The 22989-nt window shown below is 44.3% G+C and overlaps 1 protein-coding gene across 2 annotated transcripts in view; it reads right to left on the bottom strand.

Annotated features, from left to right (window-relative positions):
* Positions 1-22989, bottom strand: part of ACSL6 (acyl-CoA synthetase long chain family member 6) — a 465401-nt gene that overhangs the window by 254257 nt on the left and 188155 nt on the right. For both annotated transcript variants that reach the window (XM_078653126.1, XM_078653125.1), the window contains exons 2-3: positions 3274-3494; positions 1125-1239 (exon numbers count right to left, since the gene is read on the bottom strand). In XM_078653126.1, the coding sequence (XP_078509252.1) occupies positions 1125-1239; positions 3274-3494 (336 nt within the window). The remainder of the gene's footprint in view (positions 1-1124; positions 1240-3273; positions 3495-22989) is intronic.

Raw genomic sequence — 22989 nt, 5'->3', positions numbered from 1 at the left:
CCAAATACAAGCCCTTCTCTTTCCATAAACCAGATACAAATACTGTTACATAAAAAATTAATTCCTGGCTCTCCATCAAATCTAGTACACAGTTCTCTAACTGAGCCATGAGGCAATTGTCAGATATACAACCGAATGCCATTTTAAGACCTATTTTTAAGCAAAATGTGTGATACATCTTAGAAGATTTTTACACTTATTTTGACCATTTCCTTTTCATTTACTGCCTATGCAATAAGAGATGGCACTGCCTTGTCAGTAACATGGAATGGCCGTGGATGTTATTAGAAGATGTAGTTATAAACATGTAAGACTGCTTAGCTTTGAGTAGTGTATATCAGACTCTACTCTTGAGAGAATTTCTTTCTGTCCCATGTCACCAACTATGTGCAGACTTCTCAAAAGGCCATGACTTACAGACATTTTGTAGGCCACCTGTCTTTATCGAAACCTATGGTGCAAGGAACACACTCTGCCAAATTAGTCTGAAGACAGAATTTTTTTTATTGACAGATAGACTTTTAGAAGTTCCAAAAATGATGTATTACTCAAGTTACACGCGTTGTGGAGCTCAGCAGCCCAACTGGTCACAAGAAGATCGAAGTGACAGCACACCAGCAATACCCTGGATATATTCCATTGCTGCCAATGCATGACTGAACAATAGCCGAAGAGCTCCTCAATAGCCGTAAACACCATTTTTGGGACTTCTCCACATCTTGAAGGATTTATTTGGTGAATTATGTCACAGTAGATCTCAAAACCTAAGCTGACATCATCAAGTAATGGCTAGCGAAGCTGAAATGGGAATAAAGGAAGTTTTTTTCCTTTACTATGGACGCCCCCTTTAAAACTTTTATGAAGACTTACAAATAAGTGTAGATACCTTGTTCAGTCGTCTTGAGCCTAGTCAGCACAACACATTTTCCTACTAGCTCTTAAAGCAAATTCCAGACTTCTTGACGGTCAAGCAAGTGCACAAGTTTTGCTTAGCACAAGCTCATCTTCCCATTCCTATTATATTACAATCCAGGATGACAGCTTGTTAAACAATTGTACACTTTGGAGGTTGTGTGCAAATGCATCCCATTATTCCCTTTAAAATAAACATTACAGGTGCTTACCTGATATGCCCCGTCCCCGAACAAACACCTCATACATTGTTTTGGCATCTTCGTAGTAGTGCGTTAGTAGACTTTTGCTGCCAGTTAAAACGGATTGTCGCGCTCCATCACCTTCCTGCAAATCCAAAATCTAGATATCAGGCAGTGAAAGCATTTCTCTTACAATCTCAATGACAAAGAGTATTATCATCATTTTTCTAATAAATCAATATAATTATATGACAGACTCCTGGGGTACAGTGAAATGTCCCAAACATTGCCTACAGTAGATTTTCTATTCAGAATGAGAGATCCGTTTTAGATGATAAATTATATGCAACTGGGATATGACTTTTTTTTTTAAAGTATTTGTTTATATACTATTGGTGTCTTTGAGAATGGCCATCAGCTGACATGACGCTGCAGGAAGCGCTGTTGTTTCTGTCTGGAGTGACTCTGTAATGTAAACCATGGCGGTTCTGGGACCTGCCTTTAGGAATTACATCAGTAACTACAAATTGGCCATGCTGGGGGGGTGGACCTGCCGTCACAGATTTTTATTTTTCTGAAGCATCTTCTACTAAACCTGCAAAAGCTTTTGGGGGCAGGTGAGGGCGAGGATATGACTAAAATAAGGGCAGACATTGCTAAATGTGCAACCGGCTGGGGTTAGTGTGGATGAGGCGCTGTCTCTCACATACCAGTATTGTGGCAGCATTGGCCACCTCTATGTCTAAAATTACTCCCAATCTTTTTTGCAGGTTGGACTGAACACACGAGTTTTGCCAAAGGGGGTTTCCAGAGATTTGTTAACCAATAATAAATGTGTAGATCGTGCAGTTGCCATCAGACCTCCCTTGGAGGAAACCTGCCATTGGTTAGAGGAGGACAGTAAAATAGCATGAAAATGGGCTTTCAGACCATGATGCAAGATGTACAGAGCTCCAAACTGGAGGGATCAGCCAAGGTGAGGTTGCACTTGTGATGCATATGTTGAGGGGGAGATGGTTATAGAAACCTGTAGCATCTTCAAGCAGACATGTCTGTTGAGGAGCTAGCGCTGGAGTTTGCAGATGAGGACCATCACCCCATCCCACTAGAAAGAAGGACGCACCATGTATTGGGACGTCATAATTAGTCAGTGAAGGACAGGAATTAAAGGGATCTGGGTACCAAACACCCAGATGCTCCTGCTATAGGATTTCAACATTGGGTTTGAGGATACAACTGATCTGGGAACAAACAATAAATCGGCTATGCTTTGAAGCTGTTCTTGCCAGTCTTCCTTTTATCGCAACACATGTCTAAACTAAGGTTTGGACTAGTTAATTAGACACCTGATTGAAGTTATGGACCAGGTGTTAATGGGCTTTTTGTTTGAGACTTTGAAAATAGCACAAGAGGGCTGATGGGGAAAAGGCTGTTTACTGGGACCCAGAACTTTTTAAGCCTGTTTTGAGAGGAGGCTCATCTCATCTAGGATGCAAGGAGAAGGAATCAATGTAGCAAGACTGATGGTGACTAATCGAGGCAATCTCAAGCACCTTGAGATCTGTCATTGAAATGCACATTACCCCATCACTACACAGCAGCGCAGCAGAGGTAGACCAGCACTTTAGCACACCGGCCCCTAAAAGCCTCACCTCTTATGTGGAGGACTAAGAACCAATGCGGATTAAACTCTCATTCTCTCCTCGGTTTGTCGGTAATGATGCCTAACACTTAGTGCAGCCAAATAACTCAATGTGACACCACCTGTCCAGTTCTGAGCGTTCATTTAACAAATCAATACACTTTGAGAGTAGTAGCCTTTTTTCTTGTTTACTGTACAAACACACCCAAGACAGGTGTAACAGGAACATGGAGTTACATTATCACACTACAATTATGATCTTCTTTTTAGGGGTGAGGCAACAGAACACAGAAATGTTGGTAGCAAAGCTTTTCTTTCCCTTTACACTTAGGTCAAGCAGTTGATGCGCCCAGTTACTGGTGCACATCGAAAGCCGATCTGCAGAAAGTTAATGGTCAGACAACTCCTCACTGGAATCAATTGCAGTACTACAAAGTGATAAAAAAGCCATCTTGTCTATAGTGCCCCAAGTAAAATCTTACAATGTGGATTCAGCTGCGCTGAAGTTGTATGTTGCCCCTGAAGAGCCCCTCTCACCTCTATTTCTACTGACTGCATGTGGAGATTGCATGGAGGCTTGAGCGCTTTGGGCCGGTTGGCCAACCAGTATGCGATGACTGCTGCGAACGCGCCGAATCCTACTAAGGCAGTGGCAGGCAAACTGCGGAAGAACTGGCTGAAGTCATCGAACTCGGGCAGCCGCAGACTCCGCAGGATTTCCTGGGCTTGCATCTTTTCAAATATGGAGATGACAAACTCTGCAGAATGGAGGAGAAAGAGATTGATGAAGGAGGAAGAAGTCAGCAGGCTGCACATAGTAGGATTTGTATCTATTGCAATACAGTAATTAATCACACATGACAATTCAAATCACTCTCTCGTTTCTTCTCAAGCTCAGCCAGTGCAGAAAGGCAGCTTATAGTGAACATAATGCTAGACCAGTGGAAACAAGGCTAATTTGTAACCAGAAGAGGAACACTAGAAATTTTCAAACCTTTACTTACCTTTTTATGTCCTTGAATATTTGATTTAGTTTTTGCATATGGCATATTCATTTTGAGAATAGCTCTGTCTTTTTCAAAACGGTGTTTCTTAAGAAATGTTGAACTCCAATGCGATCAGTAAATTTTCACGAGTGATCTGATTTCTGCCATACTGCAGATCTTTCTCTCACCTCGCCGCCTAGACCTGGAACACCCTCCCCACCCACCTACGGCAGACCCAAGACCTACTGACCTACAGAAAACTTCTCAAGACCTGGCTCTTCGAACAGTAGCAGCACCCCCTACTCCCAGCGCCTTGAGACCCTCACGGGTAAGTAGGGGGCTTTACAAGTGATATGATTGATTGATTTATTGATTACTCCTTTAAGGCCATTGAGACATTCATTCTGAAGATGCCCAAGTGCTGCTGGGGTATATCTAGATTGTCCACTTCTGGTCCTGCATCAGCAACGTAGACTCTGCTTACTGCCTCATCTAGAGTCCAGTGAGAAATGCGGGTGCAACAACTCCTAACGCAACTAGCATTTACACAAGCTGTCCTGCGAGTTTGTGGCTAACTAGCCGACTGGGTTAAAACAAGGGGAGTAACCAGGGTCGGATTGGGATCACAATTCGGCCCGGGCCCTCCCAAAAAAGAGACCCATATTCCTTGATCACGCCTGTTCACGAAACAGCATTTGTCTAGTCTCATCGGGCTCATTTTTAGAGAAATGTTTGATAAATTATGTATTTTAAAGCTCATAGAGCCAGAAATGTTGGCGGGACAAGTGAAATAAAGTGGGCCAAAGGCCACAACTCCTGATATGGCTATGTCGCCACCTGGCTGCTTTTTTTAAACGGCATTACCAGTATTGTAATGCCCTTGCCAGTACAAAAATGAAGAAAAACACTTAAGCTGATATTTTCTCCCCTGATCGATATGTACTTTAAAGTTTGAACAGTAAACGTAAGGTGAAAGAAGTTTAAAATGTGGTTTAAAGCTTCTTTAATGATCAATGACTGTTAGTTAAAACTAAACAAAGGAAGAAAAGCCATGTTAAAAAGGAATCCAGACCTTTTTTTATTATTTAATAAAGAATCCTCTCTCGTTATTAAGTTCCAGCCTTTGCAGATTCTTAAAAACTGAGCAAACAGAAGGTTGTTTTTTACTTTAGTTCATATAATTGCAGCCAAAGGGCACAAATATATGAGCACCAGTTACATTATAGAGGATCAAATTCATTTTTAGGTCTTGTGACCTATCAATGCGCATGCGCATTGAGCGGAGCGAGACTATAGGGCTTTAAACAGACTTTAACTAACTGGCGATTTGGTGCTGTGCCCGTGCGCTTTTAGGTCAATGCGCAAGCGCATTGACCTAAAATGCGCGTGCACAGCATCAAATTGTCAGCCATCTGTTGCCCAGCTTGGTGCCGCTCCACCCCCTGCGGCATCAAAGGCTTTCACGGCCGGCCGGCCGTGCTTTCAGTTTCACGGCCGGCCGGCCATGTGAAGTGCATTTCAAAGGCCACTCTCCCTGCTCCGCCCCCTCCACCCTTTGGTTCTTGTAAGATTAGCACACACTCCAGCAGCTCAGTTGCACAAGTTCTCTCACCATAGCAGCTGAATCTGTTCACTATAAAGCATTGTCCCCTCGCACTCAGTTACAGAGTAGAGCTGCATTTTGTCTATGGAGTAATCTGCTTCTCACTGCCAGGCGCAGCTCTTCACTGTTGACAACTCTTCCCTCTTAACTGTCGTTGCTTCCGCTTCGCCAACCTACTAGTGCGTCATTGATTTTCAAAACCTGACTGGTATTTACCCAAAGCTTTTGTTGATGACTTCGAGTACTATTGAAGTCTCTCCCCTTATCCTCCCACAGACACCAATGACGCACCTCGCATCCCGCGTGCCTTTCTCCAACTCTCTCCCCCAGCAGACTTGAACTCGGACCAGATCTGTTCTCTGCTATCGCAACCTCTGTATTACACTGGCTTGTTTTGTTTGGTGGCAAACCAAAGTTGATGCTTGAATTTAGTTACTGTCTGGAAAATAATGCACTCAAAGAGATTGGTGGGACCCAGCATCTGTATGTAATTAAAAAACAAAAGATGTTTGGGAGCACAGTCTGGCTACAGGAATGCTTTCTTTTTACAAGCCAGTAGTCCTGCTGCCTTCTTTGTCAGAAATGTAGAGTGTATTTTCTTTTTTTGAGGAAGGGTCTGTGAGCTAGCGAAAACCCATTGTTAAATGTGTGGCCTCCTGCTCTTTTTTAACATCAGTATCATCGGCCCTGTTTTAGTTTGGTTTCACATGTTCCATCATGGCCTGCTGGGAGTTTTCATACCTCTTATGTGCATACAGACAACATCCTCGGTGTGGGCATAAATAATATGGCTCATCTCCATCTCTATGTTTCTTCCTCTCTGATTAATCATCCCACTCGGTCTGTCTCTGTTCTCTGGTGTTTGTATATGTCGCTCAGCTTCTTAGTTCATACCCCTCCCATGGAGTAGAGGACTCCCTGACCGCACATTTGCGTCGATGCCTGGTCATGGGTATGAAGCGATGCATACATGGAATTACAGTGCATAGCAAGACACTTGTGGCAAAGAAAGGGTTGCCTGGTATTTCATCACACAAAAGGTTTGTCGAGCGATGTCACAGGAAAATGTGGGGGTGATGTCAGCGAAGGTTTGCCTGTTTGTATAATGAGGCTTTTCAATTACCGTCGAACCTTAATGTTTAAGATGGTCACTTGTGAAACTGTGTTTCCTGGCTGCACCCCCCCTCTCCGCCGCCATGCCCCCTCCCCTCCAGCTATCTGATTTTTCCCGACCAGCTCTTCACATCTCTCCGCCCTTTCTCTGTTTTCTCCTCCCGTAAGCGCAAGTGATGACTTCTCTCTTTTCCTTCTGCATTTCTTGCGCCGCCCGACCTTGCCCCACTTATCCCCACCCCTTGAAAAGCTAGCCCACAAATTAGTCAGTGTCCTGTGCTCTGTTGTTACAAAAGAACACGCGGAGGGCTGAGGTAGGGAGGGACGATACTTTTGTAATTGGCAATGCAAACTTACGCTTTCCCTTGCAGTTGTGATAATGTTTCTTGGTTTACTGCCTCGATTGATATCGAAGCTGTCCAACCCCCCTCACAACCCTCACACCCTCACCCCCTCATCCTCACACACCCTCACTCACCCTCACCCCCCCTCACAACACTCTCACCCTCATTTAGCCTCACACCCTCACACACCCTCACCCTCGCACCCCCTCACCCTCACTTACCCTCATCCCCTCACCCTCACACACCCTCAGTTACCCTCACACCCTCAACCCACACCCTCACTCACACTCACACACCCTCACCCTCACACACCCTAACACACCCTCACACCCCCTCACTCACCCTCACCCTCACCCTCACACACCCACTCACCCTCACCCTCACACCCACTCACCCTCACACCCCCTCACTCACCCTCACACCCCCTCACCCTCTCTCACCATCACCCCCTCACCCTCGCCCTCACACACCCTCACCCACCCTCACACACCCCCACCCACCCTCACACCCTCACTCATCCTCACCCCCTCATCCTCACACCCCCTCACACCCTCACCGCCCTCACAACCCTCTCACCCTCTCAGCCTCACACACTCACCCTCACACACCCTCACACACCCACACACACCCTCACCCCCTCACCCTCGCACCCTCTCACCATCACTCACCCTCACACACCCATACCCTCATCCCATCACCCTCACACACCCTCAGTCACCCTCACCCCCTAACCCACACCCTCACTCACCCTCACACACCCTCACCCTCACACACCCTCACACACCCTCACTCACCCTCACCCTCACACACCCACTCACCCTCACCCTCACACCACTCAGTGCTACAACACATATTGTGTTTCAATAGGTGTCACATTTGCGAAAGATAAAACTATTGGCATTGTAAATAACAAAGCTATTAATTTCGCTATTTTCAAAACAAGCACATAAATAAAAAATGTGTCCTTTACAATACCAATAGCTCAAACTTTCCTAATGCGAGACCTATTGCATTGCTGTGCTTCTCTCCCCTGCTGCACTCTCCTGCTCTCTAGAGATGTGGCCTAACGACCAGAGCTGCCATCTAAGTCACGTAAATACAAAACATGTTGCAGTCCAAATGCTATAGGTGTCACATTTGCGAAAGTTATAACTATTGGCATTGTAAATGACAAAGCTATCAATTTAGCTATTTTAAAAACCAACAAATAAATAAAATATTTGTCATTTACAAGACCAATAGCTCACACTTTTCTAATGCGAGACCTATTGCATTTCCAATGCTTGTTGTTTTAGGGCTTGCGCAATTAAGTAATTCGCCCAGAATCACAGGATGTTGAGGTGAGGTTGGGACTCAATCCTATTTCCATAGTTCCACATTCGGCAGCTCTGACGCTAACATTACATTATCTAAATGTTCCGCTCTGGGAAAGGTGCTTCACAGCGAGGTTTACGCAAACATACACCCCACTCTCCCAACCCCCCACCCCCACCACCAAGGCATGAAAGACAATGTAGTCGAGGTGCCAACAACAGGCCCTCCGCAATGCAATTCACTTAGTCAAGATTAAGTCTGCAGCGGACAGAACAATATCGGCCTAGCAACGCTGCTGAAAGCAACCCCCTCAGAGCCTCATTGCTCATGATGCTGCCCCCCCCACCTTTACAGTGGCTGCTGAGGAGGACAATAAGGCTCTATGGGCCGGTTGACAAAATTCAGCCCACTGGTGACCCTTAGGCACCGGCCCATTGGCCAATGCCCGACTGCCCGCCTTCCCAATCCGATGCTGGGAGTAACACATGATAATACTTTTAGCACCCTTTCTGCGGGCGGGGGGGGAAGGTGGTAAGAGCAAGCGTAAAAGAGGTGCAAGATTTAGTGATAAAACAGGCACAACTACCATTTGTCCTGTTTGTCTTTAGCATCAAGAGCACCCATAAAGCTACTCTCCAGTTATATCTTTGCTTTTTACAAAGAGAGTATAGTAAAGGTGCCTGCAGGGCTTTAAGTGTGCCGGGTCTCACCAGTGCTGAGCACCCGCAGTTTTGAGAAGGGGGCTTAAAACGGGTCTTTATCGGGCTCTGTTTTGTGCCCTAGCACAGGCGGTCCGTTTTTTTCCGGACTGCAGTGACATCAGGAACATCGTTGTGCGCATGCTCACACTCTCACTTCTCACTCCTGGAGAAGTTACGGCATGACATCATGCCAGGTGAGTGCTGTAGGAGGAGGGAAATCCTTTAAAGAGTCCTTTTCTCTCTGGATTTCCTTCTCTTTTTGAAACGCAGGAGCTGCAACATTGTTGTGGTGTCACTAGGGCTTTAAGTGGAAGCTGTTTCAATATTATATACAAGCCAAAGTTGCTGCTTATTTATCTTATGCAACTAACAACCATTGACAAAGCCAATAGTCGTGACTTTTTGTAGGTATAATGTTACTTGTATCATTTATATGGGCGCAATGACAGAAACAGCAAAATACAAGTCGGGCGTCGCACTATGCTAAGCACAGATTTTTAGCTTACGTTTCTTAAGCTACGCCCTTAATTACGTTGGCCCTGCCCCTTTTCAAGACACCCCCACCGTTTTTTCATCCCACTCAATGCCCTGAAGCCCTGCCAGGTGAGAGCCAGGATACCTCCACAAGACATTTTTTTAAATGGTGGCAAATGACTCATCTTAATGCAGAACGTCAGAAGTACATTTTAATGGCATTATGAGATTTAACGAACGAGATTTGGCGTTGGGGTTATGTCAAATAAGTGACGCAATCCTGATGCAAAATATGAGCCTCAACTCAGATATATATATATTTATTTTTTTACAAACTCTACCACAAAGAAACTGGCAACCAGGAGAAGCCTAGTAGTAGATCTGTTCTGCTTAATTGGTTGCACAGTCTGCATTTTAAAATTTTTTTATGGGGTTAAGGCATGTGCTGCAGAGGTGCCCAGTAAATCTCAGGGAATAATAATGGTGAGATTTAAGATGATTAAGGTGTGTCCTGTAAAGCACATCATGTAACAAGCAGATGACATTTTTTATTTTATGTAGAAAGGTAAATGGGTAACTGGTTTGAATACAGAGATACTTTTATTCCTCGCAATTCATAAATTGTAATCCTTCTAATATAGCACAGTGAGCTACGAAGGACACAAGACTTCTTTACCATGTAACACATCTTGTACATTGATATGCACACTTACATGAGTTATTATCAATGGATAATATGTATGTTATGAAAAGAGTTTTAACACCCTGCACTGGGATGAGTAGTGCTATAAAAGAAATACAATTGTGCTATTCAAATTAGTATTTGTGCAAATACTGGGACAGACCAGCACATATGACATTCTTACAGTGCATGGACTTGTGTACAGGTACTTAAAGTAAAAAGCGACACTGCATGCCTCTCTTAAGTACCTGTGAAGAGATAACAAGCTTTGTGCTTTTGTTTCCCCTCTGTGGCATTTACATTTAAGTGTGAGGTTCCAGCAGCCTCCAGTCGGATACTCGATCAAAATGAGGCCGGATGGCCCCTTAACCTCGGCCCATCTGGAGGAGAGAAAAGGCCAGATCTTCGCCTGCATGTTGGTGCTGGGAATGGAAAGCAGACTAAACGTGTAGGTGCTGCTGAACGTGTCCTAGTGTCTCAAAATCACACCGGGACAAGTTCTGCATATTTGTGGGTGGCCAAACTTCTTGGCAGGGTGGCAGCATCCGCCCTGTGAAAATAGTGGGTGGACCCCGTGTACCCGCGTCCCCCCCCTACTCATGCACTGCCAATAATTCATCATCTGTCAAAGAACCCAGGGGTATTATATATGTGCACCAACAATCACAGGTGCTATAAGAAAACAGTCTGCTGCTACCTTTAGCACTGGCTGGATTGGCTGAGGAACTGTGCGCTCACCCCCCATCCCCAGCCACCAATGCTGCTCACTATTCCCCACCCTGGCAAGGTCCCAAGATCGATTTATGTATTTATTCATAAGTTTTATATAGCGCCAGCTAGACCCGAGGGTTTCAGAGCGCTTTACATACACAAGGGGAAACAAGTTTAAATACATAGCAGGACATAAGGATGCATAAATATATAAGCAAACATTATAATTAGGCATACATTACATAGCAGCACTAAGGATGCATAAAGCTATAAGCAAAACGTTATAATTAGGCATAACAGTGAAGGGGAGGGAGGAAGTTCGGGAGGTTGAAACAGTCAGAGAACCACCTATCCTTGATGGACAAGTGAGCAGGGAGTCAGCTGGGTTACTTAAGTATAGGTTCGTTAACTTGTACGGTAAAGTATTTCTTGACTTTAAGAATACAGAAGTCTGCATCGCTTCTTTGGTCGTGTTGCTGGTAGTCTTTTTAACTTGTTTACTGTACTGTTTTTGCTAAATGAAATGCTGCAATAATAGACATTTGTGACAGAAACGCAGCAGCTGGGTAAGTCCGCAGAATAGGCACTTGATTGGACATGAGCCTTCTTCCGATTTACCGGCCAAGGAGCCAGTCACTGTGGTAGGCCACTGACTCCTGATACCGCACAGATTAGGAGTTGGGCAGCCAAGTCCACAATGCCGCATATTTACTCTGATTCATTTACTCAAAATTGGGAAGATAAATGGCGATAATTACTTGGGCATGGGATGTAGGTGCGGTAGCACTATAACCCACATGTTCGTTAGTCCCCATTATTAGGGGCAAACTTGTGTGTGGGAGTTATTTATCAACCCTGATAAACTGCGACCCAGCAGAGTCTGATTTTATCGGGGATGATAAACATGGGCCCAAACACTGGCCCACTTGTAATGAGAGCCTTACAGGAAGTTATTATTTTGCACAAAGAGCAAAAATGAATATTCCAATAAAAGGCAGCAGTGATAGGGTTAATACTGATGTAAGCATACGTCGGATTTGTATTTTATTGTATTGTTGATATAGTGCTTCATACCTGTCAGGAGTTACAAAGTGTGATCCCAGAATGAATGGCTGGGGTTGGGTGTATGTGATTTTGTTTATTCTCATTTGAGTTTCTTGCCTGCAATAGTACTAGGGCAGCAGGATGGTTCGTGGATGCTGGGAAGGTTACGAAGGTATACTTCCTATTCTAACTCCAGTCCTGGAATATTTTGAGGAAAGTTTAAACTTCCCAAGTACTTTATAAAAGGATTGAAAAACTGAAACTTGACAGTTGGTGTAGCTGTGAAGGTGCAGCTCAAGGCAAATAAGATTTGTCAAAGCCAATAGGTCTAGCTGTAAGCTGTAGAGGGCAGAAGAAAATGTGAATGACACAGCGCCTTGACGCCCCTTGGCTAAGTTCGCACTTTATAAAGCTTATATTCATTCATTCATTAATTCACAGCAACAGACCAATGGATGAAATGCGCTGCCTGAAAACCCCTATAAGTAAATATATTAAATATATAATTTTGGTAAAATCAAAAGACCTTGGTTAAAGCTAAACCTAAAAAATAGGAATATCGACATTTATTCTCTCCCTGCCTCAAGGGACTAATTTAAGGATGGGGTGTGTCCTTGAGTGACATTGTGTTTTTGATCCAGTTGATCTCAGATTCCAGAATCTGAAGAAGAGATGCAGAAGGAGCAGCCCAGTTGTTTATCCCTGGGCTGGAAATCAGAGCCTAGGCTCCAGGGTAGATATCAGAGCCTAGACTCGGTGTCGGTGCCTAGGCTCTGCGTTAGATGTCAGAACTTACGCTCTGATTTAGATATCACAGCCCAGCTCTATGTTAGATGCCATCCATGTCAGATATCACAGCTTGGGCTCTGATTTAAACATCGGGCCTAAGCCTTGCATTGGATATCAGAGCCTGGGGTTCAGCGTGAGGTATCAGAGCTCGATAACCTCAGACTGTTAGTTTGTGGGTATGCGTCAGAGCTGGAGTCTTCAATAGTTAGGTCTACATACGACATAGGTCTGAACGAGATATGTATATATTGGTGAAGATTTTGAGAGATGGGCTTGTAAGGCTTTTTATTGAGTGGTCAGCTGGCCGAGCCCCACACCCATTGTATCCTCAAGTGCGGTGGAATCCCTCCGGACTATTCGGCCCAGGCACAAGGATCCAACAAGAGGGTGTGGCATAACAGTCAGAGCTGCCGACCTTGGAGCTGGGAACCAGGTTTGCGTCTCGGCATCGGCTCAACATCCTGTTATTCTGGGCTAATCACTCAATCTCCCTGTGCCTACCAAAAATGAATATAACTGGTGCTCATGTAAAGTGCTCCAATACCTTCAGGGCAAGTTTGCGCTACATAAAACCATATATATATATATATATATATATATATATATATATATATATATATATATATATATATTTTTTATTTTTTAAATGGTCCGCAGGAAAAAGTTGGTCCTGCTTGAAAGATTTGGGTTTTGCGGTAAATCGTCATATTGTGTTTGCAACGCCATGGGTAAGTGGCATGGTTACTTTTTCTTTCCCTTAGTAATCACATGTGGAGCTTGTTATTGCTTTAACACAAATAGATTTATATTATGATTATAATTTAGCAATTTGTACTGCACCAATATTTTGCGTTTTGAAGCTGAATAGTGGAGATGTTCCTCCATGTATTGGTACTATAATTTAAGGGGATAATTTATATGTTATGAAAATCCTGGAAATTATTTTGGGATGAAGGCCTGTTGTTGCTTCCTGTAGACGAGATATTATTTCACAGTAGCCTCATTCATCAAGAAACCGAGCCCCTATAGTTTGGGATACTGGATTAAATGAACATCTTTGTGATACTAGGTTTCATTCCTATTTTTTTTGCTTCAGTTCATTTTGGGGCAGTGACTTAGAAAACGATTCTCATTTTACTTTTTGTTATATTTCTAGTATCTCTTAATTTTTTAGCACAATCAATGCAACTCCATCCCTCTGCTGCAGCTTATGCATACTTAACTGTGGCTCATAATGTTGCTAGTAGGACCACAGCAGCTGAGGATCTAAGATGCACAAACTCTTTTTTTCCAATGCCACCAATGATTATCTTGGATAATCAGTTCTTTGGTTCACATTTACTATAAACATATGTATGGGTCTTCTGAACGAGAACTTCAAAAGGAGTGAGTGGACATCCATGATCTAACACAAAGAGTTTCTACACTTCCATCATCATTATCACTCCCACCCTCACTGTTTCATCATGCCTCTTTTTTTAATGTTTGTCTACATGACAGCCACACTTATTGGCTTTGCCAGCGTTTATTTATATAGTGTTGCATGCCACTTCTAAGCGTCATCAATAACAGGTGTTATTGCCCAATGTAGTGGTTTTCCAAGCTCTGGAAAGATGGAAAGTTGAGTCAGTTATGCAGGGACTTGAACTTGTGGTTTGCAGAGTTCCGTGCTTCAATGGCAAGAGCTCAGCTCACTGAGTTGTCCTGCGCAGCCAGGTCAGTCCAGTTCACTACAGCACATTGCTAACATCTGAAAGGGCAATTTTTAGGTCGAGCCTGGACAGCGCATGTGCTGCTCTGCGAAGAATGCTGTATTCGTTTAGGGACTTGAAGCTCCGCCCACTCTTCGTAAGTATTTTTCATTGTCTTGTGTCATTGTTCACTGGTAACTGTGGCTGTTCATTGGTCAATAAGCTTAATAGTCCCTCCTTAGTACCGCCTGGTCACATTTTGTAACCTCCCTGGCGACACCCCCTGTTACGAGTGTTGTTACTCAGTAGGCTTTAATTACAGCCTCCGATCACTATTTTCTCAAATGACAATGCCTTTTATTGATCTGTTTTTAAAACAACACATGAATAAAAGTCATTGTCATTTACGATGCCAAAAGCTCAAACTCCAGTAAATGTGAGACCTATTGCATTACAAATGCTTGTAAGTGCTAGGGGTTAATAATCCCTAAATTCATCCCTTGGACACGTGTGTCACTGTTCAACCCCGTGAACAGTTAGTAATTCAGTGTTAGCTGTGATTACCCTCTAGCTTTCAGACAAAGTACTTCCGGGTCAATATAGGTCACTCAAGACATTTTATCACATTGTGCACATTACCTGGCAAAGTCGAGTGGACGATACATTTACTGCTTTATGTATACTTTTTAAAAAGATGTGCATTTCTGTTAAACATCCCTGGGTCCAGACTTCCCGCAATAGAATAGGAAATCCTTATTTTGAGCAGTCCATCGTGAGTGAGTCTGTTCGCTGCTGCTCTCGTCCATATTAGAGTCTGAACTGTAACAACCCCTCTGTTCTCAGAGCTCTCCCCAGGACCAAATTGGCCAGCACAGCAAATTCAGCAGACAGGGATCATGTTATTTCACTCATTCAATTGAGGGCCAAGGCAGAACATGTGTTTCTAACTCTATTTGCAGCCCCATGTCAACATTATTAATTCATGGCGCACGCCTCGAAATAGTGCTGACAGCAGTCCCTTGGGTCTTAAGAGGAAGATCTACTCAAACATAACCATTGATTTTTCACAGTTTCATAAACCGGAAAACTAAGGAGCACACCAAAGTGATGGGCGGGATGCTTTCAAACCTCTCAGCCACTGGCAATCATTCGAGCTGCATTCCATTCCATCATTTTTCATCCATTGCCGCCCTTATGACAAAGGCCAGGTATATGCATTTCAGCTTTGATCTTACTGTAATAGTAAAAGTCCAGCCTGGACTTTCAGGCCAGGTCCCCTCTCCCAACTCCTTTTTGAAAAGCTGAGATATAACCCAACATTAATCAAAGCAGATACAAAGAGCAAGTGAGGAGTTCTTCTGCTTTAGCGAAATTTCATTTTGGGATGTGGAAAGGATGCCCAATTGCTACACCTGCAATTACACTGCAGTGTTGGACTACTTCTCTGACTCCTGTGTAATGGAGCTGTCTTGGAAATAATTGGTTTTAAGTGCAAGTTTAAGAAGGATGTAGCTTAAGGGTCTCGCTTAAGGTCTGCACCACCTTCCTGCTGATTTCACCTCACTATGGGCATTAGCAGGAACGAAAATGTCCTCTGAGCTCAATGTGCCCAGTGTTCGTCTGTGCCAGGAGAGGGCATCCGCAGGATGAGTTTCATCTCTTATTGCCCCAGAACACAAGTAGCCGACAATGCCAGGGTTTGGTAAACCCAGTGAAATTTCCAATATATAATTAATTATCCCAACTGCAAGCCACACCAGTAATGTTTAAGCAGTGAACAGACCTAATTCAGCTGTAAAGTATTTGTAGAATGTGCTCTTCATCCATCTTTTTAGGGCTCGCCTGGCATTGCAGCACAAAGCGCTGCCGCCAGCGAGAATTATTGTTGCTGTGTTGCCTCCCCAAGTGGTCTGTGAACGCGCTTCTAAGACGTGGCCCAGTCCCACAGCGTCACAAGCCGAAGGGAACGCCAACGTGCACGCTCACGGCGTCACGCTCCTGCCCTCCCACGTCTTTTCCAAGGCTGTTCTGCGCTCCAGGCCGACCTGTTAGCTATCTAAATTTTCGGGACCAATCTGACCCTGATTGACTTCACCGGAGCAGCCCGGTGCTCCTGTGGTGGACCGCTTTGTATGTTGGTCCGGACAGTGTTTTCGGAAATGACTTCCGATGACAAGCCCTTGGCCTCCAGCTGCACGCGGGTTCATGCTGAGCTAGCAGCTCCTGTTTTACAGGCGAAGGCCAGTCACTCGACCGCTGATGGTGGTCGGAGCCAGTCAGCAAAGGCACAGAGCGGCGATGGAAGCCAGCAGGTGGGTGCATTTGCTTCAGGATAAGCGAGCATTGTGTAGGCCAGCTGTGGCGTGGTACTACTGCGCTCGCAGCGCCAGAAAGTGTTTACCTATGTCCACGGACACTGAAAGTATGCGAGTTTGCTTCCGCAGTGTCTTCCACGTAATTACAAATGTGCCGTATTTGCCACATAATGCACTAATTGGCATAATTTGAACATTTCGCCAAAATCGTTTCTACTTCAAACGGATGAAATGATAATAAACAGGCAGTGGCAGCCCTTTGCAAAGATAAACTGGCCATCTGCCAATTGCTGCATTCAGGGGTTCAACAGCTATGCATGGATGAAATTAAATTAGGTCCAGTTAATCGAATGATTTTCACCGGGCGCAGTGCATAGTTTGAGCCAGGATTGCATGCGGGGGAGGGGAACTGGCCGCCATTTTTGGGGATCAGGGCTTATTTTTTATCATTCGTTGTCCCAGAGCACTGAAATGTCGTGCATTTCGCTCCTGCTGTGAGTTCTGTGGCCTCGGGTTTTTCATAAGAACAGGAGTGACGCCCTGTGTAATGCCAGGCAGAGTTAAGTAAAGTTGCAGCAAGGGGCAGAGTCAGCGAGGCAGATGGCCTGCAGAACTCCGGAGAAGGTGGGTGTTTGTTTTCACATTCCTGCTTCTGGCGCCGAGAGTGTCCAGTTGACTGGAACTATTACCCTTACTGATTCTGAGGTAAAGTGCTACCTGAAGGGCCAGGCATTGTCACTACTTGCTTGTAAAATGTTATTGCACGTGAGTAGTGAGTGTTGTCTTTAGGCCATTTGCTCACGTCAGGATGCACTTGTAACAAGAAAATAAAGAGTGTGATTTTAAACACATCACAATATCTTCACGTATAACATTCATATATTTAGTCTCAACTGACCTGAGAAATTTCGGGTCAAACCACTTATTTACTGCTGCTTAATCTATATGCATCATATACAATTTGTGCTGGCATATTCTTCATCTCGGCTCATCATCCTCATTACCTTTAACAAAGTGACTCTACGTCCCTTATTTGATGCGGCTTGGGCGATTACTGTATGCAATGGTGTGGCATCCATTGGCCCTCACTCTATCTACCTATCGCCCTCACTCTATCTATCTGTCTATCTTTCGCCCTCACTCTATCTATCTATCTATCGCCCTCACTCTATCTATCGCTATCACTCACTCTATCTATCTATTGCCCTCCCTCTATCTATCGCCCTCCATCTATCTATCTAGCGCCCTCACTCTATCTGTCTATCTATCACCATCACTCTATCTATCTGTCTATCTATCGCCCTCACTCTATCTGTCTATCAATTGCCATCACTCTATCTATCTACCTGTCTATCTATCTATCTATCGCCCTCACTATATCTATCTATCTCCTTCACTCTATATATCTCTCGCCCTCCCTCTATCGATCGCCCTCACTCTCTCCATCCATCACACTCACTCTATCTATCTCCCTCACTCTATCTATCTATCTATCGCCCTCCCTCTATCTATCGCCCACCCTCTATCTATCTATCGCCCTCACTCTATCTATCGCACTCACTCTGTCTATCTATTGCACTCACTCTATCTATCGCATCACGACAGCATCACTCAGCACCACCACAGCATCACTCAGGGGCACCACAACATCACTATGCGCTACCACAGCATCACTGAACGCCACAGCATCACTCGTCACCACCACAACATCACTCAGCGCCACCACAGCATCAATCTGTGCAACCATTCAACAACAACTAGTACAAATATGTTCTCTCAATGTTTCAAGCTTTATTACAAATGTCACAAAAAGATGTTAATATTTCACTTCTGTTCTTGGATTTTCATCACAATAAAATACACTGAACATAATCTTCACAAAAGTTATTGACAGACGTTTAAGCTATTGCCATTATAAATTACAATGACTTTTATTTAAGTATTAATTATTAAAAAAAATTAAAAGCCATTGTTATTTCTTATAGCAATACATCTATGTCACGTAAATACAACACATATTGCATTATAAATGCTATAGGTGTCACATTTGCGAAAGTTATAACTATTGGCATTGTAAATGACAAGCTATTAATTTCGCTATTTTCAAAAGCAGCCCATAAATAAAAAAATTGTCATTTAGAATACCAATAGCTCAAACTTTCCTAATGCGAGACCTATTGCATTGCAAATGCTTGTTCTATAACCTATTACATTTTTGGGGTTTTACTTTTGCTTTCGGATCCTAGTTCTGAAATAATTTTAACTTTATGGAAAAGACGGGATTACCCGAAAAGTATGGAATGCAAATGTTTAGGCTTTCCAGCGACGTAAGGAGGGCCCTGCAACCTCTGTAGCACCTGAAAGAGGGCTACAAATCAGAGGAATTGAGAGGCCCACCTCTGGCCAAACCTCACTGCTCCAAGGCAGGTTAGTTAGAGATGCCTGAATAAGTGTTCCTCTCATGTCAGAGACAATCTGGTTTTAGTGGGTGAAGACGAAAGCAGACAGGGTTTTTTTTCCGTGAAATGTAAGATGATTTGCTGTGAAGAATTTCCACCCCACAGGAGCCAAAACAGAGAAGACTTTCTCCCCTCTTCTTTAACCTTCAATAGAAGGTTTTGAAAGAGGGAACAGGCACGGGCGGCTCAACCATTAGAGTGTTCGGGGTGTGATCCCAGCGGCGGCTCCTCCGCAATGGCAGAGGCGTGTCACGCTACTGCCTGACGCAGAGCCAGCAAACGAAAAGTAGAACGATGTTCTAGCATCGTTTTATTTTTCGTTTGTTGGCTCTGAGCCAGCTTGTGCAGGGAGGGGCGGGGCATGAAAGAGGGGGGGTGGGGAGGGGGAGAGGGTTTGTGCACTCCCTCAGTACGCATATGTGTTTGCCAGCTGTCTCAGGCCTACGAAAACACACATGCGCACTTAGGTTTCCCCAGTCTGGTTGCCATCAGCAGCCGGGCTGAAGAAACCCCCACAGATTCCATGCGTCTTTTCTGCCCGCTCAGGCCAATCCCTGGGATGCTCTGCAACACAGGGATTGGATGAGAGTCTGTCCCAAGGACTGCTGGGACCCAGGAAGAGGAGTGGCGCAATATGACGCTGAAGGGGCTGCCGGCTAAAGGTACGTTTTAAAAAAAAAATTATTAACTCCCGCTCCATCCCATCCCACCGCCACGCTACCCCCCCACCCCGCCCCTGCGCAATCCCCACCCGCCTCACCACCCTTTATTAGTGGCGGCCACCACTGAGTGGCCCTCATATTGTTCCTCAGTTACTTTGGCTGTCTGAAGGTGTGCAGAATTTCTTCCACTTCACACCCACTGGGAAAAATATACATACTAAGAAGGGTCCGAAGGGCCTACAGTTCACACTCAGCCCATCAGACAAGCACGATTTACATTTTATAGAGCGCTGATACAACATTGTCCATTGGAAAGTAGGGCCTATGGTCACATCCTGGAGTTCTCCAGAAGAGCTCTGGGCATCTGTGGTCCAAAACAAAGCGCAACCCTTAACACAGCCAATGCACATGCCGATCAAGCAACATTTTGACTTTCTGAGTTAAATTCTGCACTGTCACTTATACTGTCTGCATGATCCTGAACCCACCATGTGCAAAGAAATGGAAACAAGGCGCCGAGGAACATAAAGTGGTAAGGCTGCACTGAGTTAGATGGTGTAGGAACGCTAAGAGCCCTGATTCCGTTATATAGTGAGATTTGACTCCCACCTGAACCCTATACGACTCAACCTAAATGTTCCTTTCACAGTTAGGATCCCCTCACTTAGTGCTGCATAAGTCCCGCTCATTTTCTGCCCTGGCTACTGAAGAGGCAGCTTCACAGCCACTGCTCCACACTCCAACACATTGTAACTGGCCAATGAGCCGGTTTCAAAGTGATGCCTCCTTTCATGACAGAGATGAGAGAACCAACATGTGAGATCTGGGGTTAATGCAAGGTAGCTCTTTTTTTCTGATTTTCGATGACTATGAGAAAAGGGAGTGAGGAGTAAGCTGGCCCCTCGAGAGCAGGAAACCCTTTGCAGTTAGCCCAAAGATGCTTAAACGCCAATTGCTGAACCTTTTAGAGATTTACAATGTACACGGGCATTCATTCATCAGTAAAGGCAGCAAGATGCACATAAAAGGGCAGGTTCCTCCTGGGTATCTCAAAGGATGCATCTGAGACGGTACCCATGAAGAAACTGCAACAACAGACATCTAAAGATGCTTGTAAATTATGACTCGGAACAGAGCACAAGAGACTCACGTCTTTTCATAATGCATTTGCAAATTTGAGTAATGCATCGAATCTTATGTAGGCCAAGCCATACAAAATGTGTTCACTTTGTGTGCTGTGTGTCTGGCTCTGCTCTGTCTGAGCCTCAGCACTTAACATTTACGAGTGTGCTTGGGCCAGGCTGGGAAAAGGAATTTAGAGCAGATTTTTAAGCTGGCGTGGATTTTGAATGTTCTTCGATTCACTAGAGTAAGAGCTGCCTTGTAGGACTGTCAGATCCACATATTGATTTGTTCTCACCAATGGGACACTTTGTCTACTTGGGATAACATTTGGTCTTATACTATGTTCTAAATGTTTCTTACACGGAGGCTTGCGGGAGAATATGAAGCGAAAATGGATAACATCATAACATCGAGACCAACTTGCAACCAAGGTAACAGCTTGACATCTTTTTCTAGTTCCACCAACCTACCAAAACTACATTTTAGTTACTCATCCTAAAAAACCACATTAAGAGGTAAGCGGTAAAACCACATTGAAAACGCACCTTTTTCCAATTTGTGAATGAATTTCAGTAACATTTAAGTCAAATGATATCCATATTGCTGGTATAATGGATTTTGGAATTTGTTGTGAAACTTAAAGTAGCTATAGGTCTAGAGAGATACGTAGCCTGATTTATCGTTTGATTAGTGGGATTGCAGTCCACTGTTGTGGAAATGTAACTTCTCTACCAAGGTAAATCCTCCATATTTTAAGTTCTCCACCACGACTGCGAAGGTTTCTCTGTTAAAAAGGCTGAGACTATCAAAGGAAAGCTCGCTGTCAAGAAACCTCTGACAGAAAACTCACCAACGCCTTTCACTATGGGCAAAACTTCAGATAATTAGTGACCGCATTGGAAGTGTATCTTGACAGTGGGTACATTGTAGTCTCCACAGCATGCTGAGCTGTGTTCCCCACGGGCTGGGGACACCCCACTTGCCTTTCTGTGAAAGTTCACTCCCTTTCCTGTGGTGATAGTTCATGCAGCTAAGACTGCCATTTCAGTGGGTTGCTCGCTCTAGACTGGACAGATGGTCTACCCCCTTCCTGGAAGAGCTATCTCTGCACATTGGTGGATCAAACAGTGCAGCTTCACAAATTATGGTTGGGGGTATATGTGCTATTTATTAAACTTACAAGTAGCAGTTATCATGCCGGGGACATAAATTCTCAGAGCTATATTTATCAAGGTTTTTCGTCCCCCCTGCCCCACCAAAGGGTGTGCAAGGGTGACGCAAAACCTAAGTGAGAATTATCAAGCCACGCAAGGCCACCTTGCATGGCAACATAGCGCAAATTGCTGCCCTGCGTTACTGTGCCCCAGGGAGCCATTCCATGGGTGGAGCATAGGTGTTCCCAAACATCCATCCATGGATTTTGGGGCATTCCCAGACTTACCCTTAGTGGTAGACCTTGGAATGCTAGAAAGAGGGAAATGCCTCTGAGGATTGTTTTTGTGCCCCTTCATGCACACCTGCCTGCAATGCAGGTACCCTTGCACCATGATGTAAGGGGGCCTGCATTAGCGCTAAGCAGCCAAAAGTGAACGTAGGTGCTAGGAAAGGACCGGAATGCACTGTATATTATTAAATACAGCGCACTCCTGCCCTTTCTTTTTCACGCAGCGCAGCAAGGTGGCTTTCTGCATGAAAGATTGATAAATCTGCCACTCAGTTTTTTCATGGGTTTGTTTTTCCTTTCCCTCATCTAAATCAGGCCAATCATGGTTAAATCTGCTATACGTTAAGGGATGTCTTCAAACCAATCCATAATCACATTCTTTTTTATCACTAGAGCTCAGTTTGATGTGAAATGGTTGTTAAGCTCATGCAGGAATTGAATTGATACTACTATTGGGATGAAATCCCTGACAGGTTGTATTGATCGAGTAAGAGTTCAGCAATTAGCTTAACCCTTGTATGAGGGATATATTTTACCCATGAAAATGTAATTGATATTTTAATTGCTCTATAACTACTTAAATACAGTGCTTACTTTGTACAATTATAATCATAATAATAAGTGCCAGGGCCCTGTCAGGAGACCACTGCAGCCTGCACCACCCATCGTCATGGGCCAGCGCTGCCAATGACCGTAACAACACAACTACTAACCATCACACTCCTACAAGTGACAATTCACACTATTCTAGGCCCCCAAAGGTACGAGATAGGCTTAGGCGGCATGGTCTGTCATT

The sequence above is a fragment of the Lissotriton helveticus genome, chromosome 7 (assembly GCF_964261635.1).
Source record: "Lissotriton helveticus chromosome 7, aLisHel1.1, whole genome shotgun sequence".
Classification (NCBI taxonomy): Eukaryota; Metazoa; Chordata; class Amphibia; order Caudata; family Salamandridae; genus Lissotriton; species Lissotriton helveticus.
The sequence above is the reverse complement of the archived record's forward strand: the minus strand, read 5'-3'. Positions and strand labels throughout refer to the sequence as shown.